The 19,395-nt window shown below is 41.4% G+C and overlaps 1 protein-coding gene across 1 annotated transcript; it reads right to left on the bottom strand.

Annotated features, from left to right (window-relative positions):
- Window positions 1-61: 61 nt before the first annotated feature.
- LOC306943656 (ankyrin repeat domain-containing protein 13C-like) lies at window positions 62-18,977 on the bottom strand. The gene is made up of 13 exons (XM_079530154.1): window positions 18,184-18,977; window positions 17,940-17,981; window positions 16,141-16,245; window positions 10,292-10,377; window positions 9,800-9,845; window positions 9,521-9,587; window positions 8,728-8,872; window positions 7,813-7,944; window positions 7,154-7,315; window positions 4,649-4,728; window positions 4,438-4,536; window positions 2,322-2,422; window positions 62-2,210 (listed from the first exon to the last, which is right to left on the bottom strand). The coding sequence occupies exons 1-13, from the start codon at window positions 18,563-18,565 to the stop codon at window positions 2,080-2,082; spliced, it is 1,578 nt and encodes a 525-aa protein (XP_079386280.1). The 5' UTR covers window positions 18,566-18,977; the 3' UTR covers window positions 62-2,079.
- Window positions 18,978-19,395: the final 418 nt, after the last annotated feature.

Below are 19,395 nucleotides of genomic sequence, written 5' to 3' on the forward strand. Positions count from 1 at the left end.
TTATTATACTGCATGGGTGAGTGTCTTACAGATGGATCAGTGGAATGGAAGCCCCGATGTGTTGAAAGTGGTGCTGGTGCTTTATTTAAAGGGATGTCAAGTAGGTAAAGCTGCAAAACATGGTACAGTAGCTAAAACCAGAGACATAGCTATCTCCCATGTTGACAATTTTTGGATATCCTGCAATAGATTTCACAGTTGACTTCTTGGAAAAAGATGAATACTATTTGTCACACGGAAATCAAATTCTAAGTGGGCTATGATAGAAGTCTCAAAGGAACATGTGTTTAAAAATGCTAGTGTTAGAATGTTCTTTTAGTTTACATAAGGATTTCTACAGGTATAATGTAACAAACTTATAGGAAACAGCTCAAATATGTATTAGTGGTCCAATAGGATACCGGCCATAGCATGCATTAAATATATTCAGTGCAGTATTAAAACTAGAACAGGTTTCCTGATATCCCATTGGAGTTTGCACACATACAAACAACCCATGATGACTACAATTATTCACTCACAGAACGGATAGAATTCATACAAACACTTGAAACAAATGGAGACCGCCAGGAGGTAACGAGCTAACCTGAAAATACAGGAGATTGTATCCTGCACTGAAGAAAAAAGGCTTGGGTATTTAACTGCAAGAATGCAGTTTTATGCCGAGCTTTCTCCCAGCTGGTTAAAAACATTCTTAAATATTGGAAATGTATTGCTACACAGTGTTGTTCCTTTGAGTATATACTGTATATATATATATTATACATTTATACATGAAAAAGTTAAGCTCAGTTTAATGACGTCTACATTTCTAGTACTTTTTAATCATTACTTTAGTCATTTATAGTGAATTATTTACAGATGTCAGTGCACTTTCGAGAGAACTAAAATGCCACGAGAAAGCATTGATCTGTATTCAAAGAGCATAAAATAGACTACGTTATCCACATAAAACTACACCAACGCTTCCAAACTGGGTCTCTGACAACTTTCACAGGAGAGGACACCAGCTGAGTGCGATAGATGAACTACTCGTTTAACAATAGAGCCCGACTGATAGCCTAGTGGCTTGCTTGACCAATGCGACCAAACTGTCTTCGTAAATAGTTTTTCACCAACTGAGCATTTATATTTAAACCAATCTCTCGCACAAATTGTATGTTCCTTGGATTTTATCTATCTCAGAAGTGGTGTAGTTAACCCATTCTGAACGGGAACACCATATTTTCAGATGGAGGGAGGGGGGGGGGGGGGGGGGGGGGGGGGGGGGGGTCGGTGGCCAAATCCAGATATTTTTGGGGGTCCTTGACATGAAAATGTTTGAGAACCACTGACAGAAACATAGGGTTTTTCAAGAAAACTGTCAGGATTTAGAAGACATTTGTAGAATCGTCCTCAGGTCTAAATGGGTTTCATAATTATTTTTTTTTCTGCTATTTGCAATACGAGTGCAGTATCCATCGGATAGACGTCACTCAACCCTGTACCTCCTCAACAGTACACCTGCCATGTGTGAAAATCGATCGGATGAGTGATGCACTAGATATGCATGCCCGGTCTCTGGAGAACTGCTGATCCAATGGACTTCTGCACTGGGCCCTCGGCAATGCACCTGCCAAGTGTGAGGTCGATTGGATGACAGACAGATTTGGAGTTTATAGATGTGTGTAAAAACGACCGGATTAAGGTTGGTGAGGAGTGCGTTAAGGTTAGGTTTAGGAGCAGCCGTTGGTTGTTGTAATGCTCTAAAAACGTAATCTGGCATCGGTTGGGCTCTAGTAAACACTGAAATAAAAACGATCGTTTCAGATGCTGTTATAGTTTTAAATGTTATGGCACTATGACTTCTGTTTGCATTGGATTGCTGAGGATCTATCTATAAAATGAAGAAATAAAAAGTTCCAACAGATCAATTCCCTTTTTAGTAAAACACATAAATAAAAACAAAACAGCAACACTGTATTCCTCTTTTTTTCCCCCTCAGCTTCCATTAGCTGTTCATTTAATTTTGTGAAGAGTCCCATCTCTTTCAGTTTTATGCAGCTGCCACAATTGACTGCTTACAGTAACCCCGCTGAATCAGAGATCTGGGAAGCGACTGGGGTCCTCTTTGTATTCAGCAGGGATGGCAAAAATGGACCCTTCAAACTCATCATAGCGGAATTCCTGAAAGGTGACAGTTGCTGTGATGGTGGGAAAGACGGGGATGTCTGAAAAGTAAGAAAGTAAACATAAAAAAAATAATATCTACAGTATATTATGCTTATTGAACTAACACACACAGATTCCCAGAATTCCCCAAAAATCCAGACATACTGTACCTAGTTTGACTGGAAACCCTGGAGGAAGTTTCATCTGGACAAACTCCCTAAGCTTGTTAAAATGCTTGAAAGGAGCTACAACCTCCAACACATTCAATAACCTGAAAGCACAAGAAGAAACAGTATGTCTGTTAATTGATTTTCATACTCATACACATGGCATCTTTCATTATATTTAAGTTCGATCCACTATAGCCCTAGCCTGGTGGAACCGCTCCCCCTGCTGGACAACATTTGCATTCTACCAGAAGGGTGAGTCTGGTATCTCTAGTCTCAGGCAGAGACAATGTACTCAATTGTGGCCAGAGCGCAGGGCTTAAAGCAAAAAAAAAATCCCAAGACTGAAAATGATTTTTTGCAAATCTGCACTGATCTCATTAAATGACCCCTATGAAATCCTCAGGACTGAAATCCGTCCCCAGGACTGAGAACTTTAAGCCCTGCCAGAGCGATATGCGGCTGTGTGGGGCCGCTAGAGGCGGGATCAACGCGAGACTTATGACATATTGAAGCTGTGCCACAGCGCAAATGTAAACACAACCTAACAAGACTACTACAACTCCAAATTATTGTGGACCTGAGGACGCATGTGTGTCATATTATAGCTTTAAACCCATTTTGGGCGGGAACCCCTTTTGGTGTTTTAACTACGCATTATGTTATACTTTAGCTATTGAAAAATAGCAGATCTACAAGCTCATAGCGCGCCACCGAGTGGCGCGCTATGAACTTGTAGGTCTGCTATTTTTGGAAAATCGTAAAAATGCGGCACAAATCTTTGAATATATATTCTTTCAGAGCGAACGTTTTTTTAATTTTATATCAGATTTTTGTCCCGCTGTTCATCGTTTCTGCTTGAGAGATCCCAGAAGCAGGAGGAGGGAACAATACTGAGAGATCCCAGAAGCAGGCAGGAGGAGGGAACAATACTGAGAGATCCCAGAAGCAGGCAGGAGGAGGGAACAATACTGAGAGATCCCAGAAGCAGGCAGGAGGAGGGAACAATACTGAGAGATCCCAGAAGCAGGCAGGAGGAGGGAACAATACTGAGAGATCCCAGAAGCAGGCAGGAGGAGGGAACAATACTGAGAGATCCCAGAAGCAGGCAGGAGGAGGGAACAATACTGAGAGATCCCAGAAGCAGGCAGGAGGAGGGAACAATACTGAGAGATCCCAGAAGCAGGCAGGAGGAGGGAACAATACTGCCGCAATCTGGCAGAGTCAGGTTACTATAGCCCATCCCTCACTATAAGGTCAGATTAAGCAGCAATATTGCTTATAGCTTGATTGAAGACTACCCCAGATCAACTCGGAATTACACCGATAAGCCACGTCTACACACTTTTGAATGTGAATAAATGACTGAAATGCAGTCTTGGTGTGTGCGACTCATTAGCGTTATTTATAAACGCACCTTAACCCATTTAGGCCTGACCTCAAAATAAATAAAAAATCTTCAAATTCCTCCAGTTTTCTGAAATAAACTATTATATATATATTATAAATATATATAAATATTTTCACGATTTTTCAAAAATAGCAGACCTATGAGCTTGTAGATCTGCTATTTTTCAATAGAGGGTATGCGCGTGACATCATCATCAAACCAGGAAGTTATGCAGGAACGCCTACTGAGTGGCAAAAAACTACTTTCTGGCCTTGACAGCCCATACGTCCACACAGAAAAGTCCTATCTGATTGCATTAAACAACATTAAACAATGTTAAACTCAACTTTGCCTGTTGCTTTGCCACTCGATGTGCCATTCACTTTAAGCATGCGCATACTCTCTATAGCTAAATTATAACATAATGTTTAAAACACCAAAAGGGGTTAAGTCAGAGCGCGGTGGTCACAGATGTTTAGAGAACTTAACATGAAGTCATGTGGCAGTCAAGTCTATGGACTTTTAAATGGACAACAGACTGAATTGCTGCGTGGAAGAGCAAACTGACCAATCCTCTAATTATCTGCTCTGCAACCGATGGTAATCTAATAAATGTCTGCCACGCCAAATTCATGCTGCCGTTGGGAGACCCAAAGTGTCTCCCCAGCGTTCAGTAACTCGCGTATAAACGCCAGTAAGGAGATCTAAAGGAAACTCGGGTGTGCTTACGATTCGATGCCTAGAGGGAAATCTTGGCTCATGGCTACAGTAGCTTTGAAGTTCTTCTTGCTCTCCTTGCACACGAGCTCTCTCCCGAGATGAGGTGGCCTGGAGGAGTGAGCAAAGGCAGACAAACAAGTTTTTTTTGTTTTTAGGTTTGTTTTTTCCACATTCCTGAGATTTGTGCGGACACAAAAGGAGGAGTGAAAGAAGACCTTACTTTCCATGTTCTGCGGTGATGTACTCTTCCCAGGAAATTGTGTTGGGTGCTGGGGCTACGAGGGACTGCCTTCTTACAGGCTGAGGAGAGGAAATGGCAGTGTCACTGTTATCATCGTCATCAACACAGATACCACAGTGGTTCTTAACCCATTCAGACCTGAGAACGATTCAATGGTTTCTGAAGCCTACGTTTTCTAAAAACCTGTTTCTATGTCAGTGGTGCTCAACGTTTTCCATGTCAAGGACCTCCAGAAGTATCTGTATTTGGCCACTGACCCCCATCTCAAAATATGTAGTTCCAGGGACCCCCACCAGAAGCAAAGATTTGAGTTAAAAACGTTGAATATACATTCAAAGATTTGCGCCACATTTTCACCATTTTTCAAAAATAGCAGACCTACAAGCTCCTAGCGCGGCACTCGGTGCCGCGCTATGAGCTTGTAGGTCTGCTATTTTTCAATAGCTAAAAGTATAACAAGCCCTAACCACACCAAAGGGTCGCCATGCAACTCCGTGGGTCCAAACGGTTGCAAGGAGTTACATGGTGACCCTTTTGGTGTGGTTTGTTTGGGACATTGAATTCCATGCGTTGAAATCACTTGGGACGACGTGCGGTACGTGCGTCAACGTGCAACAGGACATATCACACCGCTGGGACAACGCTAAAACCATTCTCCACCCTTTGGTGTGGCTTTAATGTGGTGTCTGAGGGGGGTTCTCTGGGGTCCCCAACAGGACATATCACACCGCTGGGACAACGCTAAAACCATTCTCCACCCTTTGGTGTGGCTTTAATGTGGTGTCTGAGGGGGGTTCTCTGGGGTCCCCAACAGGACATATCACACCGCTGGGACAACGCTAAAACCATTCTCCACCCTTTGGTGTGGCTTTAATGTGGTGTCTGAGGGGGGTTCTCTGGGGTCCCCAACAGGACATATCACACCGCTGGGACAACGCTAAAACCATTCTCCACCCTTTGGTGTGGCTTTAATGTGGTGTCTGAGGGGGGTTCTCTGGGGTCCACAGCCAAATTAGTTAATATAGCATCAAAATGAGTTTAACCATATGTTATACTTCAGCTATTAACCCATTCAGGCCTGACGTCGAAATAAAAAAAACGTTCGCTCTGAAAGAATATATATTCAAAGATTTGTGCCGCATTTTTACGATTTTCCAAAAATAGCAGACCTACAAGTTCATAGCGCGCCACTCGGTGGCGCGCTATGAGCTTGTAGATCTGCTATTTTTCAATAGCTAAAGTATAACATAATGCTTAGCTAAAACACCAAAAGGGGTTCCCGCCCAAAATGGGTTAAAAGCTATAATATGACACAGATGCGTCCTCAGGTCTAAATGGGTTAAAAAATGCATTGTGAGTTGTAGATTTAAAAATGTAGATTTTTACAATATATATATATATATTTATAATTAATTTTAACAAATCTTCTCTGGCACTAAATCTTTACAAATGGTGCTTCATGGCCAATTATATTATTAATATACAGTATACTCTAAGGTCGTCACGCATTGTTTATGGATGCGTTCATTTTAAGTTTGTTCATGAATCGTTTCTGTCACATCATGAGATACTAATGTAATGGTTCAAATAAAATCACTGAGATCTACGAGTAGATGACTGTCAGAGCAGACAATGCTGCTTGCCTGTGCCTAACATGACTGACGATGCATTACAATAGCAAAAGGGGCCATCTTGTGGCGATAGACTGTAATAGCAGCCTCTGATTAACAAAATGAAATAAATTCAAATAATGCGAACAACATGGCCACGTTAAAATTAATTAGACTGTAAAACCGGTGTTTTGGTCATAGTAAACCGGGGTTTTAAATTTAGCAAAACCGCCCAACCTTAATACCGTCTACCGTTTTGCTATAGTTCCTCAACTCTGAGCAAACTTTCATGCTGCATTGAGTTTGAGGTTCATAACCTCCCCCAGAAATGTCTGGGGGACATTTCTGGGGGAGGTTATGAACCTCAAACTCAATGCAGCATGAAAGTGCGGCTGTGGCTCAGGAGGTAGAGCAGGTTGTCCAATGATCCCTGGGTCGGCGGTTCGAATCCCGGCTCCTCTTGTCCACATGTGGAAGTGTCCTTGGGCAAGACACTGAACCCCACATTGCCACCAATGAGTCGGTCGGTGTGAGCTCGCCACCATTGGTGTGTGAATGTGGGAAGTGAGGACGCTGGCGTCGACTGTTCACCGCTTCACCTCCCAATGTATGAATGAATGAACCATTGTAAAGCGCTTTGAGCACTTGGAAAAGCGCTATAAAAATGCAATTCATTAAAAAAATGCAATTCATTCTCCTGCTTTGACGTATAGCAAATGTTGGTTCTCTTGCTTTTTAGTTTATTAGATAATTTCGTTGCGTAGTTTTTATACATTAGCCTTTATTGGTTGCATTATTAGACACTGCTGTTCTTCCTTTGAGCTTTTTACTGGTTAAATAAAATTAAATTCAGTCTTCCGCATCTTCCACTCACCTCAAAGTTCTGCTCGCTGATGCTGCCTCCTTTACTTAGGCTCTCCATGATGGCTTTGTTCCTCAGGATGTCCTCCTCGCTGAGGTGCTCTCGCCGTTTCCTAGACTCCAGCATAAGGCCGTTCACTGCATAGAAGTCAGCCAGGAAGTTCCCGACCCTCTCCTATTATACACACAAATATCATGGTATGTGAGTGATTGAAGTTCCCGACCCTCTCCTATTATACACACAAATATCATGGTATGCGAGTGATTGAAGTTCCCGACCCTCTCCTATTATACACACAAATATCATGGTATGCGAGTGATTGCGGCATATGTAGACTTTCTGCTAAGTATGTGATATGGCCTTCATTGGAAGAATTCTACATGCAGGGCTATCCATCCAACATTTACATGTCTTTCTTGACCCATTTTGGGCAGGAAACCCCTTTGGTGTTAGCATTATGTTATGCTTTAGCTATTGAAAAATAGCAGATCTACAAGCTCATTCTCGATCTACAAGCTTGTAGGTCTGCTATTTTTGAAAAATCGAAGAACGACTGACATAGAAACATAGCTTTTTCAGAAAACTGTCAGGATGTAGGAGACATTTTTAGAATCTGATCTCAGGTCAAAATGGGTTAAGGAGTATGTGCACGAGAGAGGTGTTGGGCTTACCGTCTTGTCCTCTCTGAAGACCCAGCCAATCTGACTGCGGGAGAAAGAGATAGACTTGGTGGACAGAGTGGCCGAATAGACATCGCTGCTCATCAGAATGTCCACCTCCTCCTCGGTCTCCATCTCGGACTCCTTTGAGGCGGTAGGGGACATTAAGGTCATTATTTGCTCATGCGTCAATGCCAAAGCATGACGCACGGAAGCAACACAACTAGGAACTAGTAGGCCAGTCAATCTAAGATTTGACCCAAAACAAATTGCAAAAGTAACCGACACTCCTTGGGCTAAAAACGGCCATAGCCACTTGCCCAAACGTGATGAGGTCAGCAGATTTGGGGACATTTGGGCAAGCGGCTATGGCCTAATTTAGCCCAACGAGTGTTTTTTTTTTTTAAAGCTTGGAATGGATTCAGAATCATAACAAAACCCTAGTTTGACACATTACATGCTTCTTAAAGCATAATTAAATTTCGATTTGATTTGCCTTATAGGTTGTTGTTTTTTTTAAGATTTTTTTTTTGCGGCTTACGCCTTTTATTGGTTTTTGAAGGGACAGACAGTAGGCTGACAGGAAACGGGAGAGAGCTGGGGGAAGACATGCAGTAAAAGGCCGTGTCGGGCTCGGGAGTCGAACCCGCGGCACACTGCGACTGGATTACCAGTCGGGTGCCCAGACGGTTACGCCACCGCCTGGGCCGCCTTATAGGTTTTGAACGGCACTCCAACTTTCAACCCCTGAATTGACCATGATCCACAATTTATATAATACTCTATTTTTTAATATGTTATTTGGATGAACCTAAAGGATCATAAAAAGAAACCTTGAACGATTGCTCCTTAGGCAATTTCTTTTGTGTCCCCTTTTTTTTTTTAGCTTAGATTGACTGGCCTGTAGGTGCCGTTCTGTTCCCTCACCTCGTGATGTATTCTTTGGTACACTTTAGCCTCATTATCCAGGACCACAAAGGACTTGGGCGGTGCGGCGTCTCCGTTGAAGATGAAACTTAGGTCTCCGCGTTGACACTTCATATCAGTGAAGTCAATGAGGGTGGTGTCTAGTCTAGATTCAGATGGGGGGGGGGGGGGGGGGGGGTTCTTAGCATTGAATCATGTAAAAACTGCACATACATACCACACAGACCTAGAAAGTTGTCTCAGCGCCAGGTTAACCCATTTTGGGCTGGGAACCCCTTTTGGTGTCAGCATTATGTTATGCTTTAGCTATTGAAAAATAGCAGATGTACAAGCTCATAGCGCGCCACCGAGTGGCGCGCTACGAGCTTGTAGGTCTGCCATTTTTGAAAATTCGAAGAACCACTGACATAGAGACATGGCTTTTTCAGAAAACTTCTACATTCAGAAAACAGGATGTATAGAAGACATTTTTAGAATCTGATCTCAGGTCAAAATGGGTTAACCCATTTTGGGGCGGGAACCCCTTTTGGTGTTTTAAACATTATGTTATAATTTAGCTATTGAAAAATAGCAGATCTACAAGCTCATAGCGCGCCACCGAGTGGCGCGCTACGAGCTTGTAGGTCTGCTATTTTTGAAAAAAATCGTGAAAATCTTTATTTCAGAAAACTGGAGGATTTAGAAGAATTTGTTTAAATATTCGAGGCCAGGCCTAAATGGGTTCAAGCGGGAACCGGGTCTCTAAAGACATGCAGCAGCATGGGGGGGGGGAGTACATGAACTAAAGCCTTACCTGATATTAATCCCCTGCTTGTAGATCTTACAAGCATCGGATGGCAACATCCGGGACAACAGAGGCACTGTAATAAAGAGGGAACACTGGATTAAGGACTTTGGGAATTGTTATGCACTTACAATTGCGTGAAGGAGCTGAACTGTCGTCAGCAATCCTCAGGGCAAGTTGAAAACAAACAAGTTAAAGAGTAAAACTGATCCACGCAATCAGCTTAGAGCGTCACATGCCGTAATTCTTTTCACACTCGCTGCTCTCAAACAACACAATAACACTCACCCCAACTCTGAAAATCCCAATGCAGTTCCAAATAGAAATCGCCGAGCTATGGAGAAAAGGCAAGCGTTGTGTTATTGCTGTGTTTTTTGGCAACATTGCAATAGTAGGACATTTTTGAAAACGGTATGATTTAGTGATTTGTAGAGTATGTCTCTATTGAACATAGTATCACAGTATCATATAGTACGACTTGACTTTTGGTGTCAGTGCAGTATGGCATTTATATGAGAACATCGTCTATTATGTGTTGTATTATGGATGAAGACATTCAAGACAACACATTGAACCAACTATTATATTTTTGTATATTTTGAATACTTTGCAAAAGGTTTTTTTTCCTTCTGTTCAAAGTACACAGTAGTCTGAACAGAATATGGTTATTTATGCAAATCAGAGCCTTGCGGAAAGTTTGTACAAAGGGCAGAAAATGCAGTTGCAGTATATATACAAGTAACCGATACCGTTATGTGAGTGACCGTAAATATGTCTCACCTCCCTGAGAGCTTGGAGTAGTTTCGGCCTCTTGTCCTCCACACTATCTCTGGACTGCTGCTTTAGCTTACGCAGTATAGCTGTAACTGAGGAGAGAGAGGGGTAGAATTTAAATGGCCGTTCACCTTCCACGGCATGGGCCTGCGTGCTCAAGGGAGCTTATAGTACATCTCACAAGCACCACTCGAAAGAAAATGGATGTTTTATGCTGTACAACTCTCTCTTCCACGAGCTGAACAGGAATAGCCACTTTCAACGCATTCATTATTCTACCAGGTGGATGGGCTATACGTGATCACCATTATGACTGACAAATGGAGGTCTTGTACAATCTATCTGGACTAGAACACACTTCATGTATGTTGACCACAGGGGATATTGGACTGAGAAGGGAGTAGGAGAAGGGAGTAGGAGAAGAGGAGTAGGAGAAGGGAGTAGGAGAAGGGAGTAGGAGAAGGGAGTAGGAGAAGGGAGTAGGAGAAGGGAGTAGGAGAAGCGCTGACAGAGGATTTTGCTGCAGTGGTGGTGGTGCAGCACTGCACAATGCACAGGGACACCTCGAGTGAGCTTCTGTCGCAGTGTGCACAGACTGCACATGTGTGTGTGTGTGTGTGTGTGTGTGTGTGTGTGAACTCTATCCTCCTATGCTAAAACACATGTGTCTGTGTGAACTCTATCCTCCTATGCTAAAACACATGTGTCTGTGTGAACTCTATCCTCCTATGCTAAAACACATGTGTCTGTGTGAACTCTATCCTCCTAATAGGAGGATAGAGTTCACACAGACACATAGGAGGATAGAGTTCACACACACACACACACACACACATGTGTTTTAGCATAGGAGGATAGAGTTCACACAGACACATAGGAGGATAGAGTTCACACAGACACACACACATAGGAGGCTCCTATGTGTGTGTGTCTGTGTGAACTCTATCCTCCTATGTGTGTGTGTCTGTGTGAACTCTATCCTCCTATGTGTGTGTGTCTGTGTGAACTCTATCCTCCGATGTGTGTGTGTCTGTGTGAACTCTATCCTCCTATGTGTGTGTGTGTGTGTGTGTGTGAACTCTATCCTCCTATGAGTGTGTGTGTGTGTGTCTGTGTGAACTCTATCCTCCTATGTGTGTGTCTGTGTGAACTCTATCCTCCTATGTGTGTGTGTGTCTGTGTGAACTCTATCCTCCTATGTGTGTGTGTCTGTGTGAACTCTATCCTCCTATGTGTGTGTGTGTCTGTGTGAACTCTATCCTCCTATGTGTGTGTGTGTCTGTGTGAACTCTATCCTCCGATGTGTGTGTGTCTGTGTGAACTCTATCCTCCTATGTGTGTGTGTCTGTGTGAACTCTATCCTCCTATGTGTGTGTGTGTCTGTGTGAACTCTATCCTCCGATGTGTGTGTGTCTGTGTGAACTCTATCCTCCTATGTGTGTGTGTCTGTGTGAACTCTATCCTCCGATGTGTGTGTGTCTGTGTGAACTCTATCCTCCTATGTGTGTGTGTCTGTGTGAACTCTATCCTCCTATGTGTGTGTGTCTGTGTGAACTCTATCCTCCTATGCTAAACACATGTGTGTGTGTGTGTGTGTGTGTGTGAACTCTATCTCCTATGCTAAACACGTGTGTGTGTGTGTGTGTGTGTGTGTGTGTGTGTGTGAACTCTATCTCCTATGCTAAACACATGTGTGTGTGTGTGTGTGTGTGTGTGTGTGTGTGTGTGTGTGTGTGTGTGTGTGTGTGTGTGTGTGTGTGAACTCTATCTCCTATGCTAAACACGTGTGTGTGTGTGTGTGTGTGTGTGTGTGTGTGTGTGTGTGTGTGTGTGTGTGTGTGTGTGTGTGTGTGTGTGTGAAGTGTGAACTCTATCTCCTATGCTAAACACATGTGTGTGTGTGTGTGTGTGTGTGTGTGTGTGTGTGTGTGTGTGTGTGTGTGTGAACTCTATCCTCCTATGTGTGTGTGTGTGTGTGTGTGTGTGTGTGAACTCTATCCTCCTATGTGTGTGTGTGTGTGAACTCTATCCTCCTATGTGTGTGTGTGTGTGTGTGAACTCTATCCTCCTATGTGTGTGTGTGTGTGTGTGTGTGTGTGTGTGTGTGAACTCTATCCTCCTATGTGTGTGTGTGTGTGTGTGTGTGTGTGTGTGTGTGTGTGTGTGTGTGTGTGTGTGTGTGTGTGTGTGTGTGTGTGAACTCTATCCTATGCTAAAACACATGTAGCTCAGGTGCACTTTAGGCTTCCTTTAACCCATTTAGACCAGAGGACGATTCTACAAAAAAATGGTAGGTTTTCTGAAAAACCTATGTTTCTATGTCAGTGGTACTCAACCTTTTTCATGTTAAGGACCCCCAGAATTATCTGAAAATATGTTGTTCCAAGGGACCCCCCCAGAAGCAAAGACGAGTTAAAAAACGTTCACTCTGAAAGAATATATATTCAAAGATTCGCGCCACATTTTCACGATTTTTCCAAAAAAAAAGCAAGTTCATAGTTCTATGAGCTTGTAGATCTGCTATTTTTCAATAGCTAAAGTATAACAAAATGCTCTAAAACACCAAAAGGGGTTCCCGCCGCCCCAGAATGGCTTAAACGGGATGCTGCATGTGCCATATTGTTATCCAAAGCCATGCTTTGTCGCTGGGAGTTTTGCCCCGTCTTTGCCTGTCCTTGCTGTACAGCGGGGAAATGTGTCCAAGCACCCCTCCCTCCCTCCCTCCCTCTCGTTTCTGTCTCCCCGGTATACCTCTCACTGTGACATGACCTTCCCACAGCTTAGCTCCTGCTCCCAGTCCCCAGTCTGCCAGCCTGCCACAGCAGGGGAATAGTTGAAACGCATTCTAAAGGTGGCCTTACACTAGCCGTTAATCGGGCATTTTTTGACGCTCGGGGGGTGCCCGACTCAATCGATCTGCTCGGGGCCGCTCAAAGCGCGATCGGGATCGGCCCGATCAACATCAAGAATGTTTGATATTTGCTCTGCCCCGCTCCGATTATCCTGTAGTGTGTGGCGCTATCAGATTTCAGATTGAAAAAAATCGGCTAGTGTAAGGCCACCTTAACACGGACCGGTTGAGGAGGGTCATTTATTTTACTGTTGGATACTTTTATTTTTATTTTTTTACAACTTTGCCATTTAGCAGATGCTAGATATTAGAACATACACCATGGAAGTATTATGGGAGGACACCGGTAATTCATAGAGTGGACCAGGCATGTTAATCTAACTCGCTAAGTGTTCCAATAAAACCAACAGCTCAACCCACTCACATTTATGCAGAGAGTCAGTCAACTTAAACAATTACGCTAGCGTTTTATCTTCGCTTATCAAAACGTGAAAATCAACCGAGGCACTTTGTTGATTAAGGCAAAGAGAACATACCACAGTATTCAATCTAATAATACAAAGTGAGTCTGCACCGGACATCACATTCTAAACAAATAAAAACATGGAATTCCAATGAGTCAAGCCATTAGCCACTGCCCTTCACAGGCAATTTGACACGTTTCATTAGCTGTCATATGGATCTAAAAGCAGTGGCATCATTAATCAGAGCAGAGAGTGAGAGAGAGAGAGAGAGAGAGAGAGAGAGTGGTGAGCTCAGGGCTTCCCACCAGTAACCACGCTTCAGGCTATGTTCCAGACCATCTGGATCCAGGGAGCTTTGAGAAAATCCCCATGTCTCTTTTTAACCGGTTCAACCTTGCCACCGAGAACGATCACAAGTGGCTCCGGTCCAGTGTTGTCTCCGTCGACTAAAACTAAGACGAAAGATGTTCGTCGACTACCCTTTTTTCACTGACGAAAACTAAATGGAAACTAAAATGAAAACTAGGCCACGATGACTAAAACTGAGACTAAATATATTGACAATTCCGTCAACAAATAAAAACTAGACTAAAATGTTAGGAAGGGACTAGTGGACAAGAGATCCAGTAGAAGTCATTTTACACTTGGTTGCATGCTGAAAATAGCCGATCTACAAGCTCAGAACGCTTCGCAGCACGGCGCGTTGTGAGCTTGTAGATCTGCCATTTTCAGCAAGTGTAAAATCAGCCATTACGACGGCATCGAGTTTGACAAAATACATTTTAGTTAGACTAAAACTAAAACATTCCAGGTGACTAAAACGAAGTTTAATTCCAAAGACTATGACTAAACTAAAACAGAAATGTGCTGCCAAAAACAACACTGCGGTCCACACCGTTCAGTTACGCGTTAGAAAGCCCTTCAAACCGTTTAGGGCATGATGGCATGGCCTGAATGTATGACTTAACCCATTTAGGCCTGACCTCGAAATTTAAAAAAAAAACTTCTAAATCCTCCAATTTTCCGAAATAAATATTTTCACGATTTTTCAAAAATAGCAGACCTACAAGCTCGTAGCGCGCCACTCGGTGGCGCGCTATGAGCTTGTAGATCTGCTATTTTTCAATAGCTAAATTATAACATAATGTTTAAAACACAAAAAAGGGGTTCCCGCCCAAAATGGGTTAACACAAATATAAAACAAATTGTCAGCGTGATCCCTCGTTCTCACTTCTACAGATTCCTGCAGATCATAGCCCCTTTTTTTTTTACTTCTTCATGCTCCACTTATTTTTCATCTCACCCATCCAACTATCTGCAGTATCAGACTCTATCCTAGACCATTTAGGCCCGACGTCGAAATTTAAAAAATGTCTTCAAAATCCTGACAGTTTTCTGAAATACCTGTGTTTCTATATCAGTGGTGCTCAATATTTCATGTCAAGGACCCCTTATAAAATGTTCACTCTGTAATAATATATATTCAAAGATTTGAGGCACACTTTCACGATTTAAAAAAATAGCAGACCTACAAGCTCTTAGCGCGGCACTCGGTGCCGTGCTATGAGCTTGTAGATCTACAATTTTTCAATAGCTAAAGTATAACAATGCTTTAAAACACCAAAAGGGGTTCCCGCCCTAAATGCGTTAATCCAAGTTCTAATGTGGCAATGAGCTAAATATATTCCTTCCTCAACATAAATAATTTAGAACGTTTGGTATTATTTAAAAGAATCAATCTGAATATGCTAATGACTGATTAAATATGGCAGAGTGCTATAGATTCAATTCAATCTGTTAAGGATAAGTGATTATTCAATTCATAATGATTAATTACCTACATGTTATATGGAGTAGTTGGTTAACTTTCAACCTGGTGTCCTTATGTGGGCTTGTCATTATAGGCAAAGAGTTTCAAAGGAATTTCTTTATTTCAAAAATAGCTAAAAGATCTAGTGAGACAACAGTAAAGTAAAATAAGGCTGGTTAAAGGTGCTGTGTAAGTGATAAGGGTTAAATACCTCTATAATCTAATAGTAATCATTGCCATTTAGTATTTGTTCAATAACAGGGGTCTCCCCATCTCTGCAGCAGAGCTCATCAGTAAACAGAAAATACTTTTTCAGGTTGGGAATTTGGGATGACAATTTCATCCAATCAGAAGAATGAGAACTCAATACAGGATACAAGATAAACATGTGGAATCATGAAACAAATACATGAGCAGACAACATTTCAACTGGAACACAAGCTCATCCATAGATGATCTTTGCACGGTTCTCTCTCCTGATTGGATGAAATTTGTAACCCAGCTGGAAATGTATTTTCTGTTTACTCGTGAGCTGGAGAGATAGAGGTGACCAATCAATAGCAACGATTACTGTAGTGTAATGGTACTGGGCTGTAGGACAACATCTATGAACTTGGACACGTCAACCTATGTTCTCATGATTGACAAGTTCAACAACAGATGGACTGAACAATATTAGCCATGCCCAAGAGACACTGATTTTCAATACTCAAAATAAAAAATAACTTACTCATTTGCCTGTCTCCGTAGCTGATGGCTTCTGCTAGAGGGCTCCATCCTTGAGCATTTTTTATCTTTACTGGGGCATTATGGGCCAGAAGTAAAAGGGCACACTCTGGAAATAAACAAATACAAATACACATTTAAGAAAGGTTTCTCATAAAAGAGGCATATGGGGTTAACTCATGAAAGACGAATCATGTCATCATGTACACTGGCAGGGGTGCCCAAAAGGTAGATTGTGATCTACCTGTAGATCACAAAGGCTGTGCATGTAGATCACATGACATGCCCCTAAAATATATATATAATTTATTTTAAATATAAATATGTATTTTTTTTTGCCACCTGCCACTTGAATTAAGGTGACTTGATTGACATTAAAAAAGTGCCTGTTAGACTTTGTTTTCAAGAGTGTTGCAGTTGCACACAGTCATCAGTAGCATTGTACAGTTATATATATTTTTTTAAAACCATACCAGTTCAATTTCCTCCCCTCTATTCCTCCAAGTGCGCCACTAGGTACAATTTTAAACAATTTTCATCCATGGGATAATACTGTTCTTTGGTGGGTACTGGGTAGATCTTGTTGAGCTCGTCATTTTGAAAGTAGCTCGCAAGTCAAAAAAGTGTGGGCACCCTGGATGTACAGTATGTACTAACAATCCGTAATATGACCCTGAAGAGTTTGCCAAGACATTCTAGTCTTTTTGTGTATTCATCATCATCATTTTTTCGACCGCGGTCGAGTGCTTACTTTGTGTATTAATGAACATTTTGGCTTTAATATTACTTTGTATTTCTGTATGTATTATTAGTATATATATATATATATATATATATATATATATATATATATATATATATATATATATAGGCTATTTTTGCCATGCTTTATTATGTTCACTGACTAGTTCAATTACAATTGACAATATATGCAATGAGAAAATGCTATCATTCTTTTACAAAGTGTAAACATACATCTGAAATGTAATCTAAATGGGCAGCGAGTACAGATGCAAAGAGAGTGCTGTGGAGTGAAGTTTAATGTGAAGTGATTTATTGTATACGTTTGTATTTTACATAGGCTGAGCTATTCATTGAGCTCAGCGTCAGCAACATAATCAGTAACAAAAAAAAAAGTATTGGAAATTGGAAATACTCAAGTACAAATACCTCAAAGTTTTACTTAAGTACAGTACTTGAGTAAATGTATAGTTAAACTATTTTCCACCCCTGCCTAATTGTCTGTCCATTCTGGTCAGATTAGGTGGACTTTCCCCATCAGCCCTGCCAAACTGCTGACATCATAGTATAAAAAAAATATTAAAAACAACGACAGAGGACAGATGAGATTAACGGAGTTCAGCGCAGGGCTGAGTACACACAAAAGTAAATAGACTAAATATAATGAAACGGTAAAAACATGCAGCATGTGGATGCCAAAATTTGGGATAGAGTGAGATTGTGACAGATGGCAGGATTCTTTTTTTTATTATGACAGAGATTAGCTTCTTTTCTTTCTTTTTTTTTATCCGAGTGCACATTCTGCCAAAGAGCAACCATTCGTTAGTCTTGCATTCTGTGACACCAAGTTCTCTACCTAAGAAATAGAGGCTGCGCGTCAACACTGGGTTTTCTCATTATAGTAGCAATCTAGTATCTAGTATACATTTATTGGCACAAACCAATAAATGAACACTTGTGCGTTTTCCCATTATCAAAGTTATCTATTGGTTTAATTTTAAAATGTGGCAAGAGAAGAGCACATGTTCAAACATTTCCAATACACATATTGATTGATTTTACCTTTGTGGCCCATCATCACAGCTATGTGGAGTGGAGTATTTCCTGAAAGGGGAGACAAGACAGGAAATTAAGAACATGGATATAACAATATAGCATTAATTTCAAAGAGAGGGCATATATCATGCCCTCTTTTGAAATTGCTGCTATATTTGTAATTATACATTTATATATAATAATTGCACTAATCCGTCATGCAATTACTATTATTTATGTTATTCCATAAAGAAAATCCGTGATAACTCACCGTGCACATCCTTGTGAGAGATGCTATGGGTCCTGATGAGAGAGGACAGCCGACGCACATCTCCCTTGAACACACATTCGTGAACAGGGAATTCCAGGTCCTCATTGGTCAGAATGATTGGGTTCTTGTTGTTATCGTCGACGACATTATTGGCATTAATGTTATTTGCGTTTATGTTTGACAGCTGTTGTTGCTGCAGTGCCGAAGGATTCGTTGCTTTGTGAAAAGCCTTGTTCGACCTGAAAGTGTGATTGGTACCGTTCGGGATGCTTGAAGATTCATCATAAGTGTCCATCATCTCATCACCATCATCATCAGCCTCATCATTTTTGTTTGTCTTGTGGTGGTCCTTGCGCAGGGTGCGAATCTTTTCCCCTGTCATGTCTAATAAGCAAATTCGGGTAACCTAACTACGATAAGCAGGCAAACCAATGCAACATACAAAAAAAACGAGATCAAGCGAACACGCAGCAGATCTATTTGCAGATGTTCTCGTGTGTGATAATGTAATAATCTGGTAATGCACCTGCTGTTAGCTGCTAGCAACCATGAATACAAAATGAATGTGGTGGTGGGCGCGGTGTTGACAACAGAGACAAAAAAAACACACACTAAACAACAACCAAATCACGAATTAAATTAACATTCAACTAAAAATGGAGACAAACAGCCCACGACTACATTGTTGGCGGCACCCAATCCTCAAGTGTAGGTTTTTAAAAAGATTCCCATTTGCTTTTCTTTGCGGGGAAACACAGCAGGACGGTGAAGGCTAGCTAAAATGCTAGTTTTGTTGCTATGCTCGTCTCGCGAGATTTCAGTATGACAAAATCCGAGAAATCTCACTTCCGTTCCTAGTAATAATAATAATAATAACAATAATTATATTAATAATGATAATAATATAAATAATATAAATAATAATAATAATAAACTTTATTTATATAGCACCTTTTTAAACAATGTTAAAGTGCTTACCAATTTGAAATCAAACAACCATTGTAAAATAGCTCGACCAGTGCTGGTTATTAGTTAGGACCCACTACAGTGGTGTTCGATACGAACTTAACCGGGATATGGAAACCCCCAATGCAAAACTCTATAATTTGCTTGGCCAGATATTCCGTCCTATCCAACCGACTCAGGCCAAAGATATTAGAAGATATTCTGCCACCTTAAGTCTCTGATTGTAATCCTTTTATACTTTTAGTT

The sequence above is a fragment of the Electrona antarctica genome (assembly GCF_951216825.1).
Source record: "Electrona antarctica genome assembly, chromosome: 19".
NCBI classification, from domain to species: domain Eukaryota; kingdom Metazoa; phylum Chordata; class Actinopteri; order Myctophiformes; family Myctophidae; genus Electrona; species Electrona antarctica.